This window comes from Microcaecilia unicolor, chromosome 12 (genome assembly GCF_901765095.1).
Source record: "Microcaecilia unicolor chromosome 12, aMicUni1.1, whole genome shotgun sequence".
In the NCBI taxonomy this organism is placed as follows: Eukaryota; Metazoa; Chordata; class Amphibia; order Gymnophiona; family Siphonopidae; genus Microcaecilia; species Microcaecilia unicolor.
In genome coordinates this window covers 103,636,210-103,658,835 of record NC_044042.1, presented here as the reverse complement: position 1 = coordinate 103,658,835, position 22,626 = coordinate 103,636,210, and the positions used below count along the sequence as shown (strand labels likewise).

Below are 22,626 nucleotides of genomic sequence, written 5' to 3'. Positions count from 1 at the left end.
AATGCTATCAACAGACAAAACCAAACTGTCAGGATTGTTATACCACAGGATTTGCACAAATAATCAAAGCAGCTGCAAAGATTTTCACCTGTTTTCTTGGTGGGTCATTGTTATGTTAGAAGCTACATCCAGAGTTTTCATTATACAAAACTATTCATATTATGGCATAACCCACTGGATCTCTGACCCTGGAAATGTCTCTTGACAATGCTGCCAAATTTACTTGCATTGCCTTCACTGAGGGTGGTCAATAATTAAAGTTCCCATTTCCTGGAGCACTGTTTTACTCCAGGAAATCTCTTTGACACACGGGACCCAGGTGCTTTCTGAAACACCAGTGCTCAGGTTTTTTGAACTGTATAGGATGTTTTCTTTTTACTTGTGTGATGATCAGATGCTTTACCTATATAATATTTTTGTCTACATGTGATAAGTAGACTCCATTTATCTGAAACATGGTTTATCTGTGACAATCAGAGGCCTTATTTACCTGTGTGAGCCACTCTTTGGTGTTTTGGATCAAAGCCAACACTTCGTACTTTCTCAGTATGGGCCAAGAAGAAATTCACTACGCCCCCAGTGACCACACAGTTTGGGAATCCTTCCAGTGGGTGGTAAGAGCCAGATCTCCAGTGTAAACAGTCTCCATCTTCACCTCCTTCCTCCAGTAGCAGTTTAAAACTGAAAAAGTTCCCATTGACTCCACCACCTACCTGTACAAAACAGAAATCACTCTAAGCCTTTGAAAGTATCCTGTCACACAGTGGGCTGATTTTCAAATAATTAGAGACTTATGTAGTTACCTCATGCTAAAGGAATTTCAGCACATCAATAAAACATTCTCAGCAGGCAGATGGGCTCAATGTTTTGTTTTGTTTTTACTTTGATTAATTGGTGATTTGCTGAGTTGTATTTGATGTTTGTTGCTTGGTTTGCTAAATGGAATCCGGGTGGTAAGAGACTTCTTTTTAATTGTTTTGTTTTTCTATTTTAAATATTAGGGGGCTGATATTCAAAATAATTTAACTGGGTAGGAGAGTTTCCTTCCCAGTTAAAATGGGCTGGCTGCTAATATTTAAGTGGGTGCTGCTGCTGAATATTAGTGCTAAGTGATGAGGAATTGTCCTGTTAGATCTTGAAAACAGAAAATTAAGTAAATTGTACGTGGAATCTGATAAAAAGGTACCACCCGATATTCACTGGCTGGTTGGTTTAATCCCAGTTAATCCAGGGCAGGTGACCGGCAGCCGTGTTCCTGCTCCGTGCAGGCAAGGAGGTTAGGGACGCGCTTTGGGAGGTGGCAAACAACCTAGGAAAGCCACGGCTTTGTCCCATGAAACCAGTAATTCTATTCCTTATAATAGCTTCAGCTCTTGTGCCTGGCACTCACTTCAGGCTTACGAGTCTGTAGTTTCCCAGATCATCGAGCAACCATTTGTAAGAATTTAGTTATGTTGGGTCAGCCTCCGATTGTCAGGTACCATATAGACAGTGTGACTAAGACCTGAAAGAATTTTTCAAACCTTGCTTATTTGGCTGTAGATTTTGAAAGATTCACTGCAAGGTTGCAGACGTGTTCTCAGCTCTTACCACATCCAAGTTTGTCTTTTCCAGGACATCAACCATCTTCTCAATTTTAGTCTTTTCATTGAATAGAAAGTCATCATCAATCCAAAGGAAATATTTAGTTGTCACCTGAGATACTGCCAGATTTCTTCCTGCAAACCAACCCTATAACAAGAAAAACATTCAAAATGCAGGAAAGCCAGTTACATTAACCACTAACTCTCATATAATCCAAACAGAAACATTTTGAAGCTAGAGCCCCCATGACATAGGCGCCCGGTATAAGAGGCTTGGAGAGGCTAAGCCTCCCCCCTGCTGCAGCAGAATGGATCAGCTGTGGAGTCCAGTTGCTCTGAGGAGATTAAATTGTTGATTTACCTCCATCCTCACAGCAGGAGCTGCAGTGAAAGCCCTCTAGCAGTTGTAGAAATTGGTTTATGGTTTGTTTACCTTACTGCTGGGAAAGCAGGGGGGGTTGGCTGGAGGTGTCCTGGGTTGCCAGGGAGATATTTAATGAGGATGACTTCCTGACCTGCACTGAGGACAGATAGCAGCAGAACGGATAACAAAGGTAGAAAAGATCATTTTATTTTCATTATAGTGTTTGGAATATGTCCACTTTGAGAATCAGGTGCTCAACATTAAAAGTTTATATTTATGTACTTATTTATGGCATTTTATCCCACATTAAACATGAATTAGGGTGTTTTGTGGCTCTACATGAGAATTGTGATGATATGATCCCTTGTTTCATATTGTTGACGGTCTGCATTTTCCATATGGGTGGTATATTGGTGTATTAGGTTCTGCCCAGTGTAATATTTATGGTACAGTAAGGTTCTGAGTGTGTTTTTGCACAAAGTTGTGCATGTGGGATATAAATGTTCACAATAAATAAATAAATACATTTATTTATTTTTTCTGCATGTTATCAGACAATTATGGATTTAAGCTCCACCCCTGACCCCACCCCTAACCCCACCCACTTTAGCCTCCCCAAACAGTTTGGCCACCGACCGCCTATGCCCCATGAACAACCATCTTGCCCTTCCCACAGTAGAGCACCGGAGCACCGGGAGGGGGGGTGTTCTTTGAGGGTGAGATTGTTGGGAGGGGGAGGGAGGGAGGGAGGAAGGGGGTTGACTCTTTTTGGGAGGGTCAGTGATTTTGAGGGGGGGGAGGCAGGGAGGGGAATCAGAATCAGACTGGGGGAGGACCTGACCAGATATCCTTATTTGGTTCCCAGCCGATATTCAGCTAAAACCTACATCAATATCTTATACAGGTTTTGGGACCTATGTAGTCAGACCTGGATTTTCAATGCTGGTACCCGCACATGGACTGGCATTTTTTTTTTTGTTACATTTGTACCCTGCACTTTCCCCACTCATAGCAGGTTCAATGCAGCTTACATATTATATACAGGTACTTATTTTGTACCAGGGGCAATGGAGGGTTAAGTGACTTGCCCAGAGTCACAAGGAGCTGCAGTGGGAATCAAACTCAGTTCCCCAGGATCAAAGTCCGCTGCACTAACCACTAGGCTACTCCTCCACTCATTCCACCAATAAGAGCCAACCTCATCAGTGATGTCACAATGGCTTGATTGCCCAATACAGTTCCCCAGGATGAAAGTCCACTGCACTAACCACTAGGTTACTCCTCCACTCATTCCACCAATAAGAGCCAACCTCATCAGTGATGTCACAATGGCTTGATTGCCCAATACAGTTCCCCAGGATCAAAGTCTACTGCACTAACCACTAGGCTACTCCTCCACTCATTCCACCAATAAGAGCCAACCTCATCAGTGATGTCACAATGGCTTGATTGCCCAATACAGTTCCCCAGGACCAAAGTCCACCACACTAACCACTAGGCTACTCCTCCACTGAATACCCAGGTCTAATTTAGCCACCAGCTGAATATTCCCAGGATTAAAACTAAAATACATTTGAAAAGTTGGCCCTTTTTTCTAATTCTAATTTGAATTTAGCTCACATACAGAACAAATTATTTTTAGAGTCTTCATTTCTGTATCAAGGAGTGAAAACTTGGAAAATGCTACCGTTGTATATCATAAAGACCCATTTGTTTGTTGGAAAGACGATGTAATTCTCCTAATGTGTAGGATTTCTTATTGATGTAATCCGCTTAGAATCTAACTGGAATATAGCAGGATATAAGAACTATATAACATAGCATAGCATTAAAGTACAGCGAGTATTTCCTTGTCCCCAGAGAGCTCACAATTTAATTTTGTACCTGAGGCTATGGAAGGTTAAGCAATTTTCCCAAGATAACATAGAGCAGCTGCAGGATTTGGTCCTTGCCTTGCTGGTTGTTAGTTTTGCTGCTTCCTTTATATTTTTCCTCTAAGTTACATAGTAACATAGTAGATGACGGCAGAAAAAGACCTGCACAGTCCATCCAGTCTGCCCAACAAGACAAACTCATATGTGTTGGTCTTTTCCCAGTATGGCAGTGCTTATGTACTTATGTACTTATTGTCTCTCACGTACAGTGCCACTTCTCCACCCCTTCGGCCCTCTCTATCCTTTCAGAAGGAATGGATCCTAAGGAGCTTAGCCGAGATTGGGTGGCTGAGCCGGAGGCGGGGATGGTGCTGGGCAGACTTATACGGTCTATGCCAGAGCCGGTGGTGGGAGGCGGGGCTGGTGGTTGGAAGGCAGGGATAGTGCTGGGCAGACTTATACGGTCTGTACCCTGAAAAGGACATGTACAAATCAAGGTAAGGTATACACAAAAAGTAGCACATATGAGTTTGTCTTGTTGGGCAGACTGGATGGACCGTGCAGGTCTTTTTCTGCCGTCATCTACTATGTTACTGTGTTATGTTATGTATACCTTACCTTGATTTGTACCTTCCTTATTCAGGGCACAGACCATACAAGTCTGCCCAGCAGTATTTCCCGCCTCCCAACCACCAGTCCCGCCTCCCATCACCGGCTCTGGCACAGACCGGTGTTTCCTAAACAGTGTGTCTTCTGATCTGATTAGCTTTGCCAGACAAAAGCTTCAGTGCCAAGTTTCCTTTTTCCGTGGCTTGAGACTGCTCTTTTTAAGTGAATTATTAGTGGAATATATCTGGCAGATTTAGAGGTTCATTTTCAAAGCACCATAATTTTACTACATGGAGATTGATCAATGTTTATGTCCCTAATGCAGGCAAAAGCTGAAATGTGGCCACATCGGGCTCATTTGAATAAAAGTAAGTTTTATTGTACTGTATTGGACTGTTGTGTTTTATCCAGCTCTTTTGCATACCTTTGGGTTTTTTTGTTGGATCATACACTCAGGGATTCATGACCATTTCGAGAGCAGAGAGATCTCTAGTGGCTGGTAAGAAATGCACATACAGACACCCCCACAACCCCAGAACCTAGCTCACATCGGCAATATGCATCACCCCACAACACATCTGTGGTTTCTCTCTCCCCCCATCTCATATAGGGCTACTCACAGACTCCGCGATGAGGCAGAGGAGCACTACAACAGGGCCATCATTGAAGTTACCCCTACACTGCTCAAGACAAGTCTGAAGAGGCTGGACACTCCCCATCATCAACAAACAAATTGGCACACACTGCGACAGCACAGACACTGACAGACAACATGTCACAACTCACAGTCACCACCAGGGCCGCCGAGAGCCGGGCCCGGGACAAGGCCACCCCCGGGTCCCCCACCCCACCCGAGGTCGCCCCCCATCCGAGGTCGCCGGGCCCCCCCTCCACCCACTGCTGGGCCCTCTGAACTAACCTTAAGCGCCTCCGTCCTTTCACCTTCGCAGCAAGCAGCAGCAGGGCAGACCTCTCCTTCCTTCCGTGCCCCGCCCTCGCGGACGTTACATCAGGTTGTAACAAAAAAAGGACCAAGTAAAGTCGTCCCAAGTGCTCGTCAGGGTCGCCCTTCTTTTTTGGATTATGAGTTGAGGACGCCCATGTGTTAGGCACGCCCAAGTCCCGCCTTCGCTAGGCCTCTGACACGCCCCCAGGAACTTTGGTTGTCCCCAGAACGGAAAGCAGTTGGGGATGCCCAAAATCGGCTTTCGATTATGCCGATTTGGGTGACCCTGGGAGAAGGACGCCCATCTGTGTCGAAAGATGGGCATCCTTCTCTTTCGAAAATAAGCCTGATAGTTTTCTAAATATCAATCATCAATTTGAAACAAGTGATGTGGTAGCTGTGTAAGTCTACTTTTAAAAGTAATACACAGAAATCAAAACATAAAAAAGAAAATAAGTTGATACCTTTTTTATTGGACTAAGTACATTTTTTGATTAGCTTTCAAAGGAAACCCTTCTTCTTCAGATCGGAAATAAGCAAATGTTGACAAATATCAGAATATATAAGTGAAAGACAGAGGCATTCCAATGACAGTCTCACAGGAAGAGGGTGGGGTGGATTAGGTGAGAAACAGTGGGAGACAGGGAGAGATGGATGGCAGATAAGAGAGAGTGACAAAGCAATAGAATTTTATGGTTTATAGTGGGATAGAAAGCCCAGATCACTGCATGTGATACATTCCTAAAAAAAAAACACATCCACCCTGTACCACCAGTACTCACCGGAAACCATTACAAAATGAATCAAATTCATTCTACTGTAACTCATAACTATTTTGATTTTAACAATGATATCTATCTGCAAATTGTGGGCACAGAATGGCACCCCTTCATGGCAGAAGTGGAAGAGACGTTTTAAAATACGTATCAAACTAAACCCTTAAAATACTACCGGTATATTGATATTTTCATGATTTGGACTGAGGGAGAAGAAACTCTCAAACAATTTTACAGTTCCTTCAATACATGCCATCTTACAAGAAAATTGAAAAGTGACTACTCCCCAGAAAAAGTCAACTTTCTAGACACCACAGTTTCCATCAGCAGTGACTATATACAAAAATCGATAACAAGAATATTGCTTCTTCCCTTAAATACCCAGAGAAAACCTACTGCAGTAGAAAGAGAAGAAAGCCAGAGAGAATCCCTCTTGTAATGACATAGAGCTAGAAAAATTGAGAAGAAGCATAAAAGATCTACAGCCACCACTCCAGGAGGATGAATTACTGAAAGAAGTATTCCCAGCCCCACCAGTGCTGGCCTTCCGACAGCCACCTTATTTGAAACAGAAATTAGTGAAAAGCAAACTCCCAAATACAACTCAAAGAGAAGAGAATGGCACATGCCCCTGCAATATTCCCAGCTGCAAACTGTGCCAACACATTGCACAGGATCCTACAGTCACTCACATGGAGTGCTTCCTTAGAAACTGGAGTGGTCCCGGTGGACTGGAGAAGGGCGGATGTGGTTCCTTTGCACAAGAATGGAAGTAAGGAAGATATAAAGGAATTGGAGAAGGTTCAGAGAAGGGCATTCCAATGACAGTCTCACAGGAAGAGGGTGGGGTGGATTAGGTGAGAAACAGTGGGAGACAGGGAGAGATGGATGGCAGATAAGAGAGAGTGACAAAGCAATAGAATTTTATGGTTTATAGTGGGATAGAAAGCCCAGATCACTGCATGTGATACATTCCTAAAAAAAAAACACATCCACCCTGTACCACCAGTACTCACCGGAAACCATTACAAAATGAATCAAATTCATTCTACTGTAACTCATAACTATTTTGATTTTAACAATGATATCTATCTGCAAATTGTGGGCACAGAATGGCACCCCTTCATGGCAGAAGTGGAAGAGACGTTTTAAAATACGTATCAAACTAAACCCTTAAAATACTACCGGTATATTGATATTTTCATGATTTGGACTGAGGGAGAAGAAACTCTCAAACAATTTTACAGTTCCTTCAATACATGCCATCTTACAAGAAAATTGAAAAGTGACTACTCCCCAGAAAAAGTCAACTTTCTAGACACCACAGTTTCCATCAGCAGTGACTATATACAAAAATCGATAACAAGAATATTGCTTCTTCCCTTAAATACCCAGAGAAAACCTACTGCAGTAGAAAGAGAAGAAAGCCAGAGAGAATCCCTCTTGTAATGACATAGAGCTAGAAAAATTGAGAAGAAGCATAAAAGATCTACAGCCACCACTCCAGGAGGATGAATTACTGAAAGAAGTATTCCCAGCCCCACCAGTGCTGGCCTTCCGACAGCCACCTTATTTGAAACAGAAATTAGTGAAAAGCAAACTCCCAAATACAACTCAAAGAGAAGAGAATGGCACATGCCCCTGCAATATTCCCAGCTGCAAACTGTGCCAACACATTGCACAGGATCCTACAGTCACTCACATGGAGTGCTTCCTTAGAAACTGGAGTGGTCCCGGTGGACTGGAGAAGGGCGGATGTGGTTCCTTTGCACAAGAATGGAAGTAAGGAAGATATAAAGGAATTGGAGAAGGTTCAGAGAAGGGCATTCCAATGACAGTCTCACAGGAAGAGGGTGGGGTGGATTAGGTGAGAAACAGTGGGAGACAGGGAGAGATGGATGGCAGATAAGAGAGAGTGACAAAGCAATAGAATTTTATGGTTTATAGTGGGATAGAAAGCCCAGATCACTGCATGTGATACATTCCTAAAAAAAAAACACATCCACCCTGTACACCACCAGTACTCACCGGAAACCATTACAAAATGAATCAAATTCATTCTACTGTAACTCATAACTATTTTGATTTTAACAATGATATCTATCTGCAAATTGTGGGCACAGAATGGCACCCCTTCATGGCAGAAGTGGAAGAGACGTTTTAAAATACGTATCAAACTAAACCCTTAAAATACTACCGGTATATTGATATTTTCATGATTTGGACTGAGGGAGAAGAAACTCTCAAACAATTTTACAGTTCCTTCAATACATGCCATCTTACAAGAAAATTGAAAAGTGACTACTCCCCAGAAAAAGTCAACTTTCTAGACACCACAGTTTCCATCAGCAGTGACTATATACAAAAATCGATATACAGGAAACCTATGGACAGATGTATCTATCTCAACAACTCCAGCTTCCACCCTTCACATACAAAGAAAATCCATTTTATACAGCCAAAGCCACATGACACCACCGTATCTGCTCTGATCCAAGAGACATAGATAAACACATCAAAATCCTGACTGGCAGGGCCATGCCGATGCGGTAAGCGGGGTAAGCGCCGCAGGGGGGGCGCCATCCTCTGGGGGGCGCCGCCGCTGCGTGCTTACCTTGCCCCTCCCGCTCCCATGTAGGAACTGCCCACCCTCTTCTCCCGCCCAAGATCCCTTTCCTTTTTTTTTTCTTTTAAATTTACCTTCCTCCGGCAGCGCAGCGTCAGTGAAGGAGGCGGCGCTCCCATTCCCGACGTCTCTAGCCTTCCATTGGTTCGCTCAGTGTTCCGCCTTCTTCTGACGTCAAGGTAGTCTGCAGGGGGGCGCCAGAGACCCTTGGCATGGCCCTGCTGACTGGTTCCTTCAAACAAAAAGGCTACAACCCCCCAAAATAATTTCCAAGAATATTGCTTCTTCCCTTAAATACCCAGAGAAAACCTACTGCAGTAGAAAGAGAAGAAAGCCAGAGAGAATCCCTCTTGTAATGACATAGAGCTAGAAAAATTGAGAAGAAGCATAAAAGATCTACAGCCACCACTCCAGGAGGATGAATTACTGAAAGAAGTATTCCCAGCCCCACCAGTGCTGGCCTTCCGACAGCCACCTTATTTGAAACAGAAATTAGTGAAAAGCAAACTCCCAAATACAACCTCAAAGAGAAGAGAATGGCACATGCCCCTGCAATATTCCCAGCTGCAAACTGTGCCAACACATTGCACAGGATCCTACAGTCACTCACATGGAGTGCTTCCTTAGAAACTGGAGTGGTCCCGGTGGACTGGAGAAGGGCGGATGTGGTTCCTTTGCACAAGAATGGAAGTAAGGAAGATATAAAGGAATTGGAGAAGGTTCAGAGAAGGGCGACAAAAATGGGAAGGTTAAGACGGCTAGGACTCTTTAGCCTGGAGAAAAGGCGGCTGATAGAGGTCTACAAAATAATGAGTGGGGTAGAGTGTTTGAAGCGTTTGTTTACACTTTCTAACAATAATAGAACTAGGGGACACAAGATGAAATTCGAATGTGGTAGGTTTAAAACAAATTGGAGAAAGTTTTTCTTTACTCAGCGCGTGGTTAGACTCTGGAACTCATTGCCGGAGAAGGTAGTGATGGCAGCTGGCCTTGCTGAGTTTATAGGGAGTCTGGACAGATTCCTGAAGGAAAAGTCCATTGATCGTTATTAAATTTGGGGTTTTTGCCAGGTTCTTGGGGCCTGGATTGGCCGCTGTCAGAGACAGAGTGCTGGGCTTGATGGACCTTTTGTCTTTTCCCAGCGTGGCAGTGCTTATGTACTTGATCTGAAGAAAAGGAGGTCATCAGTGGAGTACCGCAGGGATCGGTCCTAGGGCCAGCTCTTTTTAACGCCTTTGTGAGCGATATTGCGGAAAGGCTGTTTGGTAAGGTTTGTCTCTTTGCGGATGGTACTAAACTCTGCAAAAGGGTGGACACCCTGGAGGGTGTGAATGACATGAGGAAGGACCTAGCGAAGCTAGAGGAATGGACCGATATTTGGCAACTAAAGGTTTAATCCCCAAAAATGCAGGGTCATGCACTTGGGTCGCAAAAATCTGAGGGAACAGTACAGTATAGGGGGTGAAGTGCTTCAGTGTGCGAAGGAAGAGCGGGACTTGGGGGTGATTGTGTCTGACGACCTTAAAGCTTACAAACAGTTAGAAATAGCGACGGCCAAAGCCAGAAGGTTGCTTGGGTGCATAAAGAGAGGCATGACCAGCAGGAAAAAGGAGGTGATAGTGCCATTGTATAAGTCTCTGGTGAGGCCTCATTTGGAGTACTGTGTGCAGTTCTGGAGACCGCATCTACGGAAAGATATAAACAGGATGGAGTCGGTCCAGAGGTTGGCTACAAAATTAGTAAGCAGTCTTGAATGCAAAAATTATAGGGACAGGCTTATGAACCTCAACATGTATACGCTGGGAGAGAGGAGACATGATAGAGACGTTTAAATATCTCAAGGGCATTTATGTACAGGAAGAGAGCCGTTTTCAAATGAAGGAGAGCTCTGGAATGAGGGGGCATACGACAAAGTTAAGAGGGAATAGGCTTAGGAGTAACCTGAGGAAGTATTATTTCACAGAAAGCGTGGTGGAGGCGTGGAATGGCTTCCCGGTGGAGGTGGTGGACTGTTCCAGAATTTTAAAAGGCATGGGATAAGCATGTGGGATCATGTGTAACAGGAAGAATTAGGGGTTACAGAGGATGGGCAGACTGGATGGGTCATATGGCCTTTATCTGCTGTCATGTAAGGGGATCATTCAATATAAAAAGGGAGAAACAAGCCAGATGCTAAAGACATGACTCAATTTACACAGACACAATATTAAACACTCCAGTGCCAACCAGGATGTCACCTCTGTGGGACAGCACTTCACAAAACCAGAGCACTGCTCAATGATCTTATGGGAAGAACACTAAAAGGAAAGTTTAAGACAATCAAGGAAAGTAAGACGCCAATTTTTTAAAAAGGTTCCAGAGGAGATCCAGGAAATTATAGACCGGTGAGTCTGATGTCGGTGCCAGGCAAAATCATAGAGACTATTATTAAGAACAAAATTACAGAGCATAATCAAAAGCATGGATTAATGAGACAAAGTCAACATGGATTTGGTGAAGGGAAATCTTGCCTCACCAATCTTCTACATTTCTTTGAAGGGGTGAAAAACATGTGGATAAAGGTGAGCCGGCTGATATTGTGTGTCTGGATTTTCAGAAGGCGTTTGACAAAGTACCTCATGAAAGACTACAGAGGAAATTGGAGAGTCATGGGATAGGAAGTAGTGTTCTATTGTGGATTGAAAACTGGTTAAAAGATAGAGAGTAGGGTTAAATGGCCAGTTAGTGGGGTCTGTGCTGGGACCGCTGCTTTCTGACAGATGGGAGTAACTAATGAGGTAATTAAATTTGCTGATGACACAAAGTCGTTAAATCGCGGGAGGATTGTGAAAAATTACAAGAGGACCTTACGAGACTGGGAGACTGGGCGTCTAAATGGCAGATGACGTTTAATGTGAGCAAGTGCAAAGTGATGCATGTGGGAAAGAGGAACCCAAATTATAGCTACATCATGCAAGGTTTCATGTTAGGAGTCACGGACCAAGAAAGGGATCTAGGTGTCGTTGTTGATGATACGTTGAAACCTTCTGCTCAGTGTGCTGCTGCGGCTAAGAAAGCAAATAGAATGTTAGGCAGGGGCGTAGCCACGGGTGGGCCTGGATGGGCCTGGGCCCACCCACTTTGGGCTCAGGCCCGCCCAGCAACAGTGCACCTCAAAGCCTAAACTTTTCCCTTGCTGCTGCTCACTTCCGTTTTCCCTCCTGAGCCTCCCCCCAGCCACCCGCCAGCACGCCGCTGGTTTTGTTCCCTCCCTGCTCCCTCCTGTCATCGGGCAGCTATGTGTTAGCTCCGCTACAAAATATGCTTCCTCCGCTGGCCCCGCCTCTTCAGAGAGTTTCGAAGAATGAATGTGAAGCCGGCCGGAAGGAAGCAGTCACGTAGCGTAGCGGCTCGGCTCCCCTGCACTCAGCTGCTGCAGACTTGCAGAACTGCAGACAAAGCTAGATCGCAGCGCCGCTCGACGAAGGTGGAAGGGGAGTGAGGGGAAAGAAGGCCTGCAGCGCGCCAGCGGGTCACCAGTAGCTGGGAGGCGGGAGAGAAGTTGAACAAATCTGCAGCGGTTGGCTGGAGGGGGGGAAGAGGGGAAATAATTTTTTTCATATCTTTGTATTTCTTCCACTTTTTATTTTTATTTAGCTTTTTCTTTTCTCTAGCCTTTCCTTATTAATTTTTCTTTTTCCACACTTCCTCTTCTTTCTGATTTTTAAAGTTTTTTTTGTTTAATTATTCATTTTATTCTTTCAGCATTTCCTGTAGATTTTCCATCATGTTCCCATCTTTTTTTTTCTTATTTTATAGGTTCCATTCTTTTGTTTTTATTTTGTCCTTGTTTCCCATTATACTATTTATACTTTTCATCCTTTTCAAACACAGAGCCCTTGCTTCCCCACTTACCTTCTTCCTCTCCATCTCTGTTCCTCATCCTTCCTCTCATTCATCTCTTCCTCCACAACATCCTCCCTCTCTGTTTCTGCCCCTTCCCACCCTTCTGCTGGCTCTTTTTCCTCTCTCCTATCCCCCTTCCATTTTTTGCTCCACTTCCTTAGCCTCTACCCTTTTTATCTCCAGTCTTTCACCTTCCCCCTCTCCTCACTCTAAACACTCATTGTCTCTCCACTGTGTGAAATAACACAAAACCCAGCAAATGGACTCTTCAGAAGCTTGCCATATAATAGTAGCACCAGTCCAGGAACTCAAATGGCACAAACTCTACCTATGAAAAGTCAGCACTGCAAATATTGTAGAACAACAGTACACCTCCAGTTAGGAAAAGAGAACATGAACTACTACAGATTCCTACACAAAACCTACATGTTGACAGAATCTTTCACCATGGTTATAGTAGGAAACACACACTATCACCTAGTAAAAAAAGCAAACTGCAAATTATAAGCAGATTCAGACAGAAAATGAAGTGAAAGACTGAAAAAAACTGGACTCAGTGAGGCGTGTAACCCTGAATAAAGAGAAACAGATGAAGAGATCATATAATGATCTAGAGCAAGAGGTGGAGAGGTCAGCTCGTAGGCCCACCTGGCTTCTTCACTCCCCATTACTGTCGCACCTGCTATCAATAAAAGCTCAACAGGGTAGCATAGAAAGCAAAATCAGTGGCTAAGTAATGTGCGAACAGCCATAAAGATATGATGACTAAACCAGCTCTGAAGAGAGAAGAAGAAAGGTCTTATGCAAGAGCCTAAGAGAGTGGACATGCAAGGATCATCTTCACCCAGAATTGAGTACGCCTGGGTGGCAGAAAATCGTAGTGGAGGTAATGGCAGAAGTTGTGGTAGCACTGGGTAAAAGTTCCAATTAATATTTGATAAACTTTGGAAAAGAATTTATAGTGCATTGGCAGCGGGTAGCCTTATTGAATCAGGAGGCCGTTTCCTCTACAGAAAAGGAAAGAGCTGACATACAATTGAGATTTACTTGGTGGAGGAGAAGCTAGATAATCTTGAGAACTGCTCAAGATGGAATAATTTAAGATTGAACATCCCAAAATTGGTTGGAGATGTGGAGCAGAGAGGCTATTTGGATCAATGAATAGGACAGTGCCTGCAGCGTCAGTGGTGCCCTTGTATTTTGAGACAGCACACAGAGTAAGTCCTCTCAAGGAAAACACTCCAACCAGCTTAGAGTGGAAATTTTAAAATTGCTAAACTTTGCTCAAAAAATGGAAATTCTCCATATGCTGAGATCCGAGAAAACATAAGACTATGAGAGGGGAAAAATTCCTATTCATTCAGGATTATTTGACCAGGGTTTTGCTACTGAGGAAGGCATCTGTGCTGGTGTGCATCCAGCTTTTCAGTTTGAAGATAAAATTTGCACTCTAGCCATTTAAGTTGAGAATCAGCTATCATGGGTCATAAGAATAGCCATACTGGGTCAGACCAATGTTCATCTAGCCCAGTATCCTGCTTCCAGCAATGGCTATTCCAGGTCACAAGTTCATGGCAGAAACCCAGTTAGTAGCAACATTCCATGCTACCAGTCCTGAATCTAGCAGAGGGATTGGAGAACGGCGGAGGTGGTCCCTCTTCACAAAAGTGGGGATAGGGAAGAAGCTGGAAACTACAGGCCGGTAAGCCTCACTTCGGTTATTGGAAAAGTAATGGAAGCCATGCTGAAGGAAAGGATAGTGAATTTCCTGGAAGCCAATAAGTTGCAAGATCCGAGACAACATGGTTTTACCAGAGGGAAATCGTGCCAAACGAATCTCATTGAATTCTTTGATTGGGTAACTGGAGAATTAAATCATCGACGTGCTATAGACGTAATCTACTTAGATTTTAGCAAAGCTTTTGACACGGTTCCCCACAGGAGGCTCTTAAATAAACTCAATGGGCTGAAGATAGGTCCCGAAGTGGTGAACTGGATTAGGAACTGGTTGACAGACAGACACCAGAGGGTGGTGGTGAATGGAGTTCGCTCGGAGGAGGGAAAGGTGAGTAGTGGAGTGCCTCAGGGATCGGTGCTGGGGCCGATTCTGTTCAATATATTTGTGAGTGACATTGCCTTAGGGTTAGAAGGTAAAGTTTGCCTATTTGCGGAGTGGACACCCGGGAGGGAGTGGAAAGCATGAAAAAGTATCTGAGGAAGCTAGAAGAATGGTCTAAGGTTTGGCAATTAAAATTCAATGTGAAGAAATGCAAAGTGATGCACTTAGGGAGTAGAAACCCAAGAGAGACTTATGTGTTAGGTGTTGAGAGTCTGATAGGTACTGAGGGGGAAGAGGGATCTTGGGATGATAGTATCCGAGAATCTGAAGGCGACGAAACAGTGTGACAAGGCGGTGGCTGTAGCGAGAAGGTTGCTAGGCTGTATAGAGAGAGGTGTGATCAGCAGAAGAAAGGAAGTGTTGATGCCCCTGTACAAGTCGTTGGTTAGGCCCCACCTGGAGTATTGTGTTCAGTTTTGGAGGCCATACCTTGCGAAGGATGTTAAAAAAATGGAAGCGGTGCAAAGAAAAGCTACGAGAATGGTACGGGATTTGCGTTCCAAGACGTATGAGGAGAGACTTGCTGACCTGAACATGTATACCCTGGAGGAAAGGAGGAACAGGGGTGATATGATACAGACGTTCAAATATTTGAAAGGTATTAATCCGCAAACAAATCTTTTCCGGAGATGGGAAGGCGGTAGAACGAGAGGACATGAAATGAGGTTGAAGGGGGCCAGCCTCAGGAAAGATGTCAGGAAGTATTTTTTCACGGAGAGGGTGGTGGATGCTTGGAATGCCCTCCCGCGGGAGGTGGTGGAGATGAAAACGGTAACGGAATTCAAACATGCGTGGGATATGCATAAAGGAATCCTGTGCAGAAGGAATGGATCCTCAGAAGCTTAGCCGAAATTGGGTGGCGGAGCAGGTGGGGGAAAGAGGGGTTGGTGGTTGGGAGGCGAGGATAGTGGAGAGCAGACTTATACGGTCTGTGCCAAAGCCGGTGATGGGAGGTGGGACTGGTGGTTGGGAGGTGGGAAGTACTGCTGCGCAGACTTGTACGGTCTGTGCCCTGATTAAGGCAGGTAGAAATCAAGGTAAGGTTTACACATATGTTGTCTTGTTGGGCAGACTGGATGGACCGTGCAGGTCTTTTTCTGCCGTCATCTACTATGTTACTATGTTACTATGTGCAGCATGTCAGCGGGTGGGAGGAGGAAGGGAGAGAAAAAATACGTACAGCATGCTAGCAGGTGGCTTGAGGGATCAAGGAGAGAGGGAGAGACAGGAGCACTGTTGGGATGAGGGTAGGGAGTGAGACAGGGTAGTGCTAGTGGGGTGGAGGAATAATTGTTCGATGTGGGGGGAAGGATGGAGAGATGCTGCAAGGGGAAAGAGAGGGAGAATTGTTGGACCGGGTGAGGTGGGATGGGGAGAGGGAGAGAAAGGCTGCATAGGAGTGGTAAAGAACTAGAGAGATAAAAAAAGTGTTGGACATGGAAATGGAAGAAAAGGAGGGAGAGATGAGAGGGGAAATGTTGAACATGGCAGGCAGGGAGAGGGAGAAAAATTGGACATGAAGGTGGAGGAAAGGAGAGATGCACAAGCGGGGAAGGGGAGAAAGAGGGAAGATGGATCCAGGGAGAGAAGATGGACAATGGATGGTAGGGAAGAGAAAGGGAAAAATGCTGAACAATGGGGGAGGGGAGAGAGATGGGACAGGAAGATGCTGGTGGTGGGATGTAAAAGGGATAGGGAGATATCAGGCTACGAGGGTGAGGATGGGAGAAAGAGGGAACAGATGCTGGGCTGGAAGGGTGGAAGGAGGGAGACACTGGGAATGGTGGAAAGCATGGGGGAGAGGCCCAGGGAGTGGAGATGGCAAGGAAATAAATGAGAGAACAGTGATTACAGGGGTAGAAATATGGTAATGGTGCGTAGATTGAAGATGGAAGGGAATGATAGGCTGGGAAGGAGAGAGATGGGGAATGGGAGAGCTAGTGGGTGAAAGGAAATGGAAATGTGATATCTGAAAAGATTTAGAAAGAGGATGAAATTTGAGTGTACAGAGGCAGAAAAGAAAGAAAGAAAGAAAGAAAGAAAGAAAGAAAGAAAGAAAGAAAGAAAGAAAGAAAGAAAGAAAGAAAGAAAGAAAGAAAGAAAGAAAAGAGCTAAAATGGAAAGATCAATATTTCAGAGGCAGGTGTAGTGAGGAAATGACAAGAGAAAAAGGACAAATGGACAGCCGCTTGAAGAATTAGCAGAAGACAGAAAAGCAGGAAATGGAAAAATAAAATGTCCACATAATAAAGGTAGAAAATCACTTTATTTTGAATGTTTTAAATGGAATATGTTAGTTTTGGGAAATGTGCATAGTGGATGTCTTTTTATTGTGTTAAGTAGAAAAGGAAATGCGCGTTTGTTTTGTTTTCTCCAGTGTTGCAGTGCATGCTGAGGTTCCCAGTTACTACTACTAAATAGTAGCATGGTTAACAGCAGCCCTGACCCTTGCTGTAGCTAGTGGGAATTCCCAAGCCCTACCAGCTGGGGATCTCTTCCGAAGCTGGCCAGAGCTGCCTTCCACCAAGCTTGACAGATGGGGGCAGCATCCTGGAGCCACTGACAACTAAGCATGTATGGGGTGCTGCTGGCATCAGTGGCTCGAGGAGTTGCTGCTGCCTGCTGGGCTTGGCGGAGAGGAGTTCTGGCCATCTCTAGTGGAGGTCACCAGCTGACAGACATTGGGGATCCTCATCAGCTAAAGTATTTATATTTTGAGTTGGGGGGAGAGAGAAAATTTTGTGCCCCACCCACTTTGTGCTCAGGCCCACCCAAAATTGGTTGTCTGGCTACGCCACTGTGGCAGGCTCTGTCCCCATTGGTCTTTACCTGCTCCTCCCTGAGCCTTTGTGAGGCTTCAAGACCTCTTTGTCCTTTCAGCCATGAGGCATTCACCAACTTGCTACAGACATGAGGCATTCACCATCTTGCTTCAGACAGCACTGTCCTGCTGAAACTCCCTGCAATGAACTTGGTTTTTTACCTTGAAATTATCTCCTCCCTAATGAGATATCACACATTCCAGTCACCCAGCTCTGAGATACTTCTATCTGCTCAACTATGTCTCTCCTCCAACCATTGAAACAGCTCTCAGAATTACCGAGTCTCTGTGCCCTGGGGACTGTGAGTTAATTATCTGTGATTTATTCAAATAAAAGAGACTTCAGAAAAATAATACAGACTTCAGGTGTGATTGGTGTGCTAAGGTTATACTTTCAAGATACCATAGACTTTACAGTAACAAGTCTATGAGAGGCTTGAACAACTAGGACTAGGGGGCATGCGATGAAGCTCCAATGTAGTAAATTTAAAACAAATCAGAGAAAAAGCTTCTTCATTCAATGTGTAATTAAACTCTGGAATTCGTTGCCAGAGAATGTGGTAAAGGCGGTTAGCTTAGCGGAGTTTAAAAAAGGTTTGGACGGCTTCCTAAAGGAAAAGTCCATAGACCATTATTAAATGGACTTGGGGAAAAATCCACTATTTCCCCAGTATAAAATGTTTTGTACTTTTTTGGGCTCTTGCCAGGTATTTGTGACCTGGATTGACCACTGTTGGAATCAGGATGGGTTTGATGGACCTTTGGTCTTTCCCAGTATGGCAATACTTATGATGAAATATTTTGACACCCAGCAGACAGAATTTAACAAATATCTGGGCTTTCTACCCCACTGTAAACCATAAAATTCTGCAGCTCTGTCACTCTGCCATCCATCTCTTTTAGTCTCTCATCCACCCAGTTCTCCCTTTTTCTCACCTAACCCACCCCACCCTCTTTCTGTGAGACTGTCATTGGAATGCTTTTGTGTTTCACTTTATATTCTGATAGTTGTCAACATTTGCTTATTTCTGATCTGAAGAAGGAGGGTTACCTTCGGAAACTAATCAAAATGTGTATGAAGTTAGTCCAATAAAAAAGGGATCATCTTATTTTCTTTTCTATGTTTTGATTTAGTTGCAACAAGAAATCCTCTAACCCAACCAGACACAATAAGTTAAATTCCTCTACAACAACATCAAGTCAAGATTTCATACCAATATAAATTTCTTTCTTGGCTCCCCCCCCCTTAAGCCCCATTGAAAGTACCTTTCCGAATGGCATGAAGTACTGTTCCACATTGGGTTCCTGTACATTTTCAGGAGTTTCACTGTCATCAGCAACAATTATTGTTATGCTTGGATAATACTGACGAATACTTTTGATTAAAATTCGCAGTTTGTGATAACGGAGAAAAGTCTTTGTGCAAATCGTCACCACGGAGCTGATCTTCTTATCTAAAAGAAAAAAAATGACAAAAAACATTTTGCAGGGTTCTGTGGGAGGCCTAATCTCCATGGCAAAATCTTTGGAGTCATCCCTAGTCTCAGGATGTCCCAGTTATGTCTCAGGGGAATCACCGTGGTTGGTCTCTAGTCTCAGGAAATCCTCTCCCCAAAGTACAATTGCTGAGGTTGTACCCCACTCTCAGTTCTTGTGGAATAATTGTTGGGATCTTCAAGTCTCAAAAAGCTGGCCCCAATGAGGGGTCTGTGGGGTGGACCCGAGATGAATGGTTCTGTGCTCGAGTCAAGAGAGCATTGCTGACTTGCTCGGATGTCTTGCATTTGTTTTGATTGTTCGTATTTCACAAACATATCTGAAAAGATATAATAGATTGAGCAGCGATACTGCATACTTAAATAGGGTTACCAGATAGTTCCAGGTCATGGAGGATACGTTGAGCCAGTCCATGTTTTAATTCCATTGAAAGCAATAGAAATACTACAGGATTGGCACAGCCTGTCCACCATGACTTGGAGCCATCTGGTAACATTGTACTTAAAGGTCCATTGAAATCTGGTGTTATATGAGAGCTACAGTACACATCCACCCTGAAGAGACTCCTGAGGCCGTTTTGTGTTGAGTCCATCGGATGTTTGAATGAAATCTTTTTTTAAATTTTTAACAAGAATCTTTATTAAAGGAATCCGTATATTACAACTGATGCTGTTCAAGTACAAAAAGAAAACATCATACAGTCCCTTTGTCATTACTCATCTGGTATACATACATTTCTCAACAGAGAACCTTCACATCACAGCAATAATTTTTCTTGTAACATTTAAACTTTTCAAAGGTACCCCTATCCCTCCAAACCCCCCTTCCCTTCCCCCTCTCCCCGCCCTTCACCCCTTCAGGAAGAGAAACTCTATCCAACATTCTCACTTCAATGACTTTATCACTGGTGCCCACGTCTGTTCCCATTTTGTTAGGGTTTTATGCTCCTTAGCCAGTAGCTTTTCCATGTCACTTATATACATAACCAGATTATACCATCGGCGAATTGAAGGACATTCATTCTTCTTCCACATCCGTGCAATCAACAATCGAGCTGCATTGAAACATTGCTTGGCCAACAAGTTTCTACCAGCACTTAGCCCGGCAATAGATCTATTAAATAAAAACACCGCCGGGTCCCAGGGAATCTGGCCCTCCACCCACACCTGCACTCTTCCTTGCACCGACTTCCAGAATGCTTTTATTTTTCTACAGGTCCACCAAATATGTCCCATTGTGCCTTCCTGTCCACATCCCCTCCAGCATAATTTTGATGCCCCTGGAAACATATGGTGTAACCTCACCGGAGTGAGGTACCATCTGTATAAAACCTTTGTACAGTTTTCTTGGATATTGACTGCCCTAGAACTATGTACTGAGGCCCTCTCCATCTGCTGCCAAAGTTCAGGCGTATAAGTCACCTCCAGTTCCTTTTCCCATCTATCACGGTGCTTACTGCTAACCTCTAATGAATCTCTCATATGAGCATACAATTTAGAAATCAATCCCTTAGTTTCTTCCGTCTCTACACACATTTTCTCCAACAAAGTAACCTCTCCCCTTAGTTTACTCTTTAGACCTGATGTCTGAAGAAAGTGAATAATCTGATTATACGCATACCTATCTTGTAGAGGTAATTCATACTCAGCTGCTAATTCTCCAAAAGTAATAAACTGTTCTTCTTTCATTAATTGTCCCCACCATATCAACCTATTCTTTCGCCACTTAATAAAAGGGGATGGTGAGCATCCAGGAGGGAACGTAGCATTATATGCTATGGGTGTCAAACGTGAGTCATGAAATCCTTTCACTCGTTCTATCTTATCCCAACATGAAAAAGTATATTGTATAATAGGATTAAGAGACTGGGGAAGGTATCTATTTTTAGGTGCCAACCAGAGTAATTGCCCTAACTTTAATGGGCTACGAATCATAAATTGTTCCATTCTGATCCATAGTTTATGATCCGATTCATGAAACCATTCAATAGCAGCTTTTGCCTGGGCTGCTCTGTGGTATAACCCCAAATGTGGTACACCCAATCCACCCTTTCCTTTACGAGCTACATATAGGATAGATCTGGGCATTCGAGGTTTACGACCCTGCCATATAAAATGGTTTGCAGCGATTGAAGCATACGGTCATCAATTGGCAGAGGGATAGACTGAAAAAGGTACAACAGTCGTGGTAATATGTTCGGTAATATAACGGATTCCATCTATCCAGATCTTTGCCCAATTCCTTTATTAGTGGTAAATAGTTGACTGCACTCATATCTTCCATCCTGCGTGTGAGTGTTACACCCAAATATCTTATTCCCCGAGTAACCCAAGTTAACGGGTAACGGTGGCGACATGTCTGATATTCTATCTCTTCCATCCCTACTGCCATCGCCTCAGTCTTTGTATAATTGATTTTGAAACCCGAAACTTGGCTGTACAGTTCAATTTCAGCAAACACTGCCTGTATTGATGTCAAGGGAGAGGTAAGTGTCAACAAAACATCATCCGCAAAGAGGGCAATTTTTGACTCCCAGGCACCCGCCTTCACTCCCTGGATTCCATGATTAGTTCTAATATTATATGCTAAGGGTTCCATTACCAGGGCAAATAAAAGAGGGGAAAGAGGACATCCCTGGCGTGTACCTCTATGCAATTCGAAAAAGGGAGAGGTACAGCCATTAATTACATAAGTACATAAGTAGTGCCATACTGGGAAAGACCAAAGGTCCATCTAGCCCAGCATCCTGTCACCGACAGTGGCCAATCCAGGTCAAGGGCACCTGGCATGCTCCCCAAACGTAAAAACATTCCAGACAAGTTATACCTAAAAATGCGGAATTTTTCCAAGTCCATTTAATAGCGGTCTATGGACTTGTCCTTTAGGAATCTATCTAACCCCTTTTTAAACTCCGTCAAGCTAACCGCCCGTACCACGTTCTCCGGCAACGAATTCCAGAGTCTAATTACACGTTGGGTGAAGAAAAATTTTCTCCGATTCGTTTTAAATTTACCACACTGTAGCTTCAACTCATGCCCTCTAGTCCTAGTATTTTTGGATAGCGTGAACAGTCGCTTCACATCCACCCGATCCATTCCACTCATTATTTTATACACTTCTATCATATCTCCCCTCAGCCGTCTCTTCTCCAAGCTGAAAAGCCCTAGCCTTCTCAGCCTCTCTTCATAGGAAAGTCGTCCCATCCCCACTATCATTTTCGTCGCCCTTCGCTGTACCTTTTCCAATTCTACTATATCTTTTTTGAGATACGGAGACCAGTACTGAACACAATACTCCAGGTGCGGTCGCACCATGGAGCGATACAACGGCATTATAACATCCGCACACCTGGACTCCATACCCTTCCTAATAACACCCAACATTCTATTCGCTTTCCTAGCCGCAGCAGCACACTGAGCAGAAGGTTCTAACACATGCCCTAGGAGCTGCATATAATTCCTGAATCAAGCCTCTAAACATAGGTCCAAAGCCAAACCTCTGCAATACCATGTGCAAAAAGGACCAG

General features: G+C 44.0%; 1 protein-coding gene across 3 annotated transcripts in view; it reads right to left on the bottom strand.

The window, feature by feature from the left end:
* The window catches only part of B4GALNT2 (beta-1,4-N-acetyl-galactosaminyltransferase 2), a 177,382-nt gene that overhangs the window by 22,991 nt on the left and 131,765 nt on the right, over window positions 1–22,626 (bottom strand). For 2 of the 3 annotated variants that reach the window (XM_030221268.1, XM_030221267.1), the window contains 3 exons: window positions 18,870–19,057; window positions 1,591–1,731; window positions 491–713 (listed from right to left, as the gene is read on the bottom strand). In XM_030221268.1, coding sequence (XP_030077128.1) covers window positions 491–713; window positions 1,591–1,731; window positions 18,870–19,057 — 552 coding nt within the window. Of the gene's footprint in view, window positions 1–490; window positions 792–1,590; window positions 1,732–18,869; window positions 19,058–22,626 lie in introns of all 3 variants that reach the window. The other variant, XM_030221269.1, reaches the window with a different exon arrangement.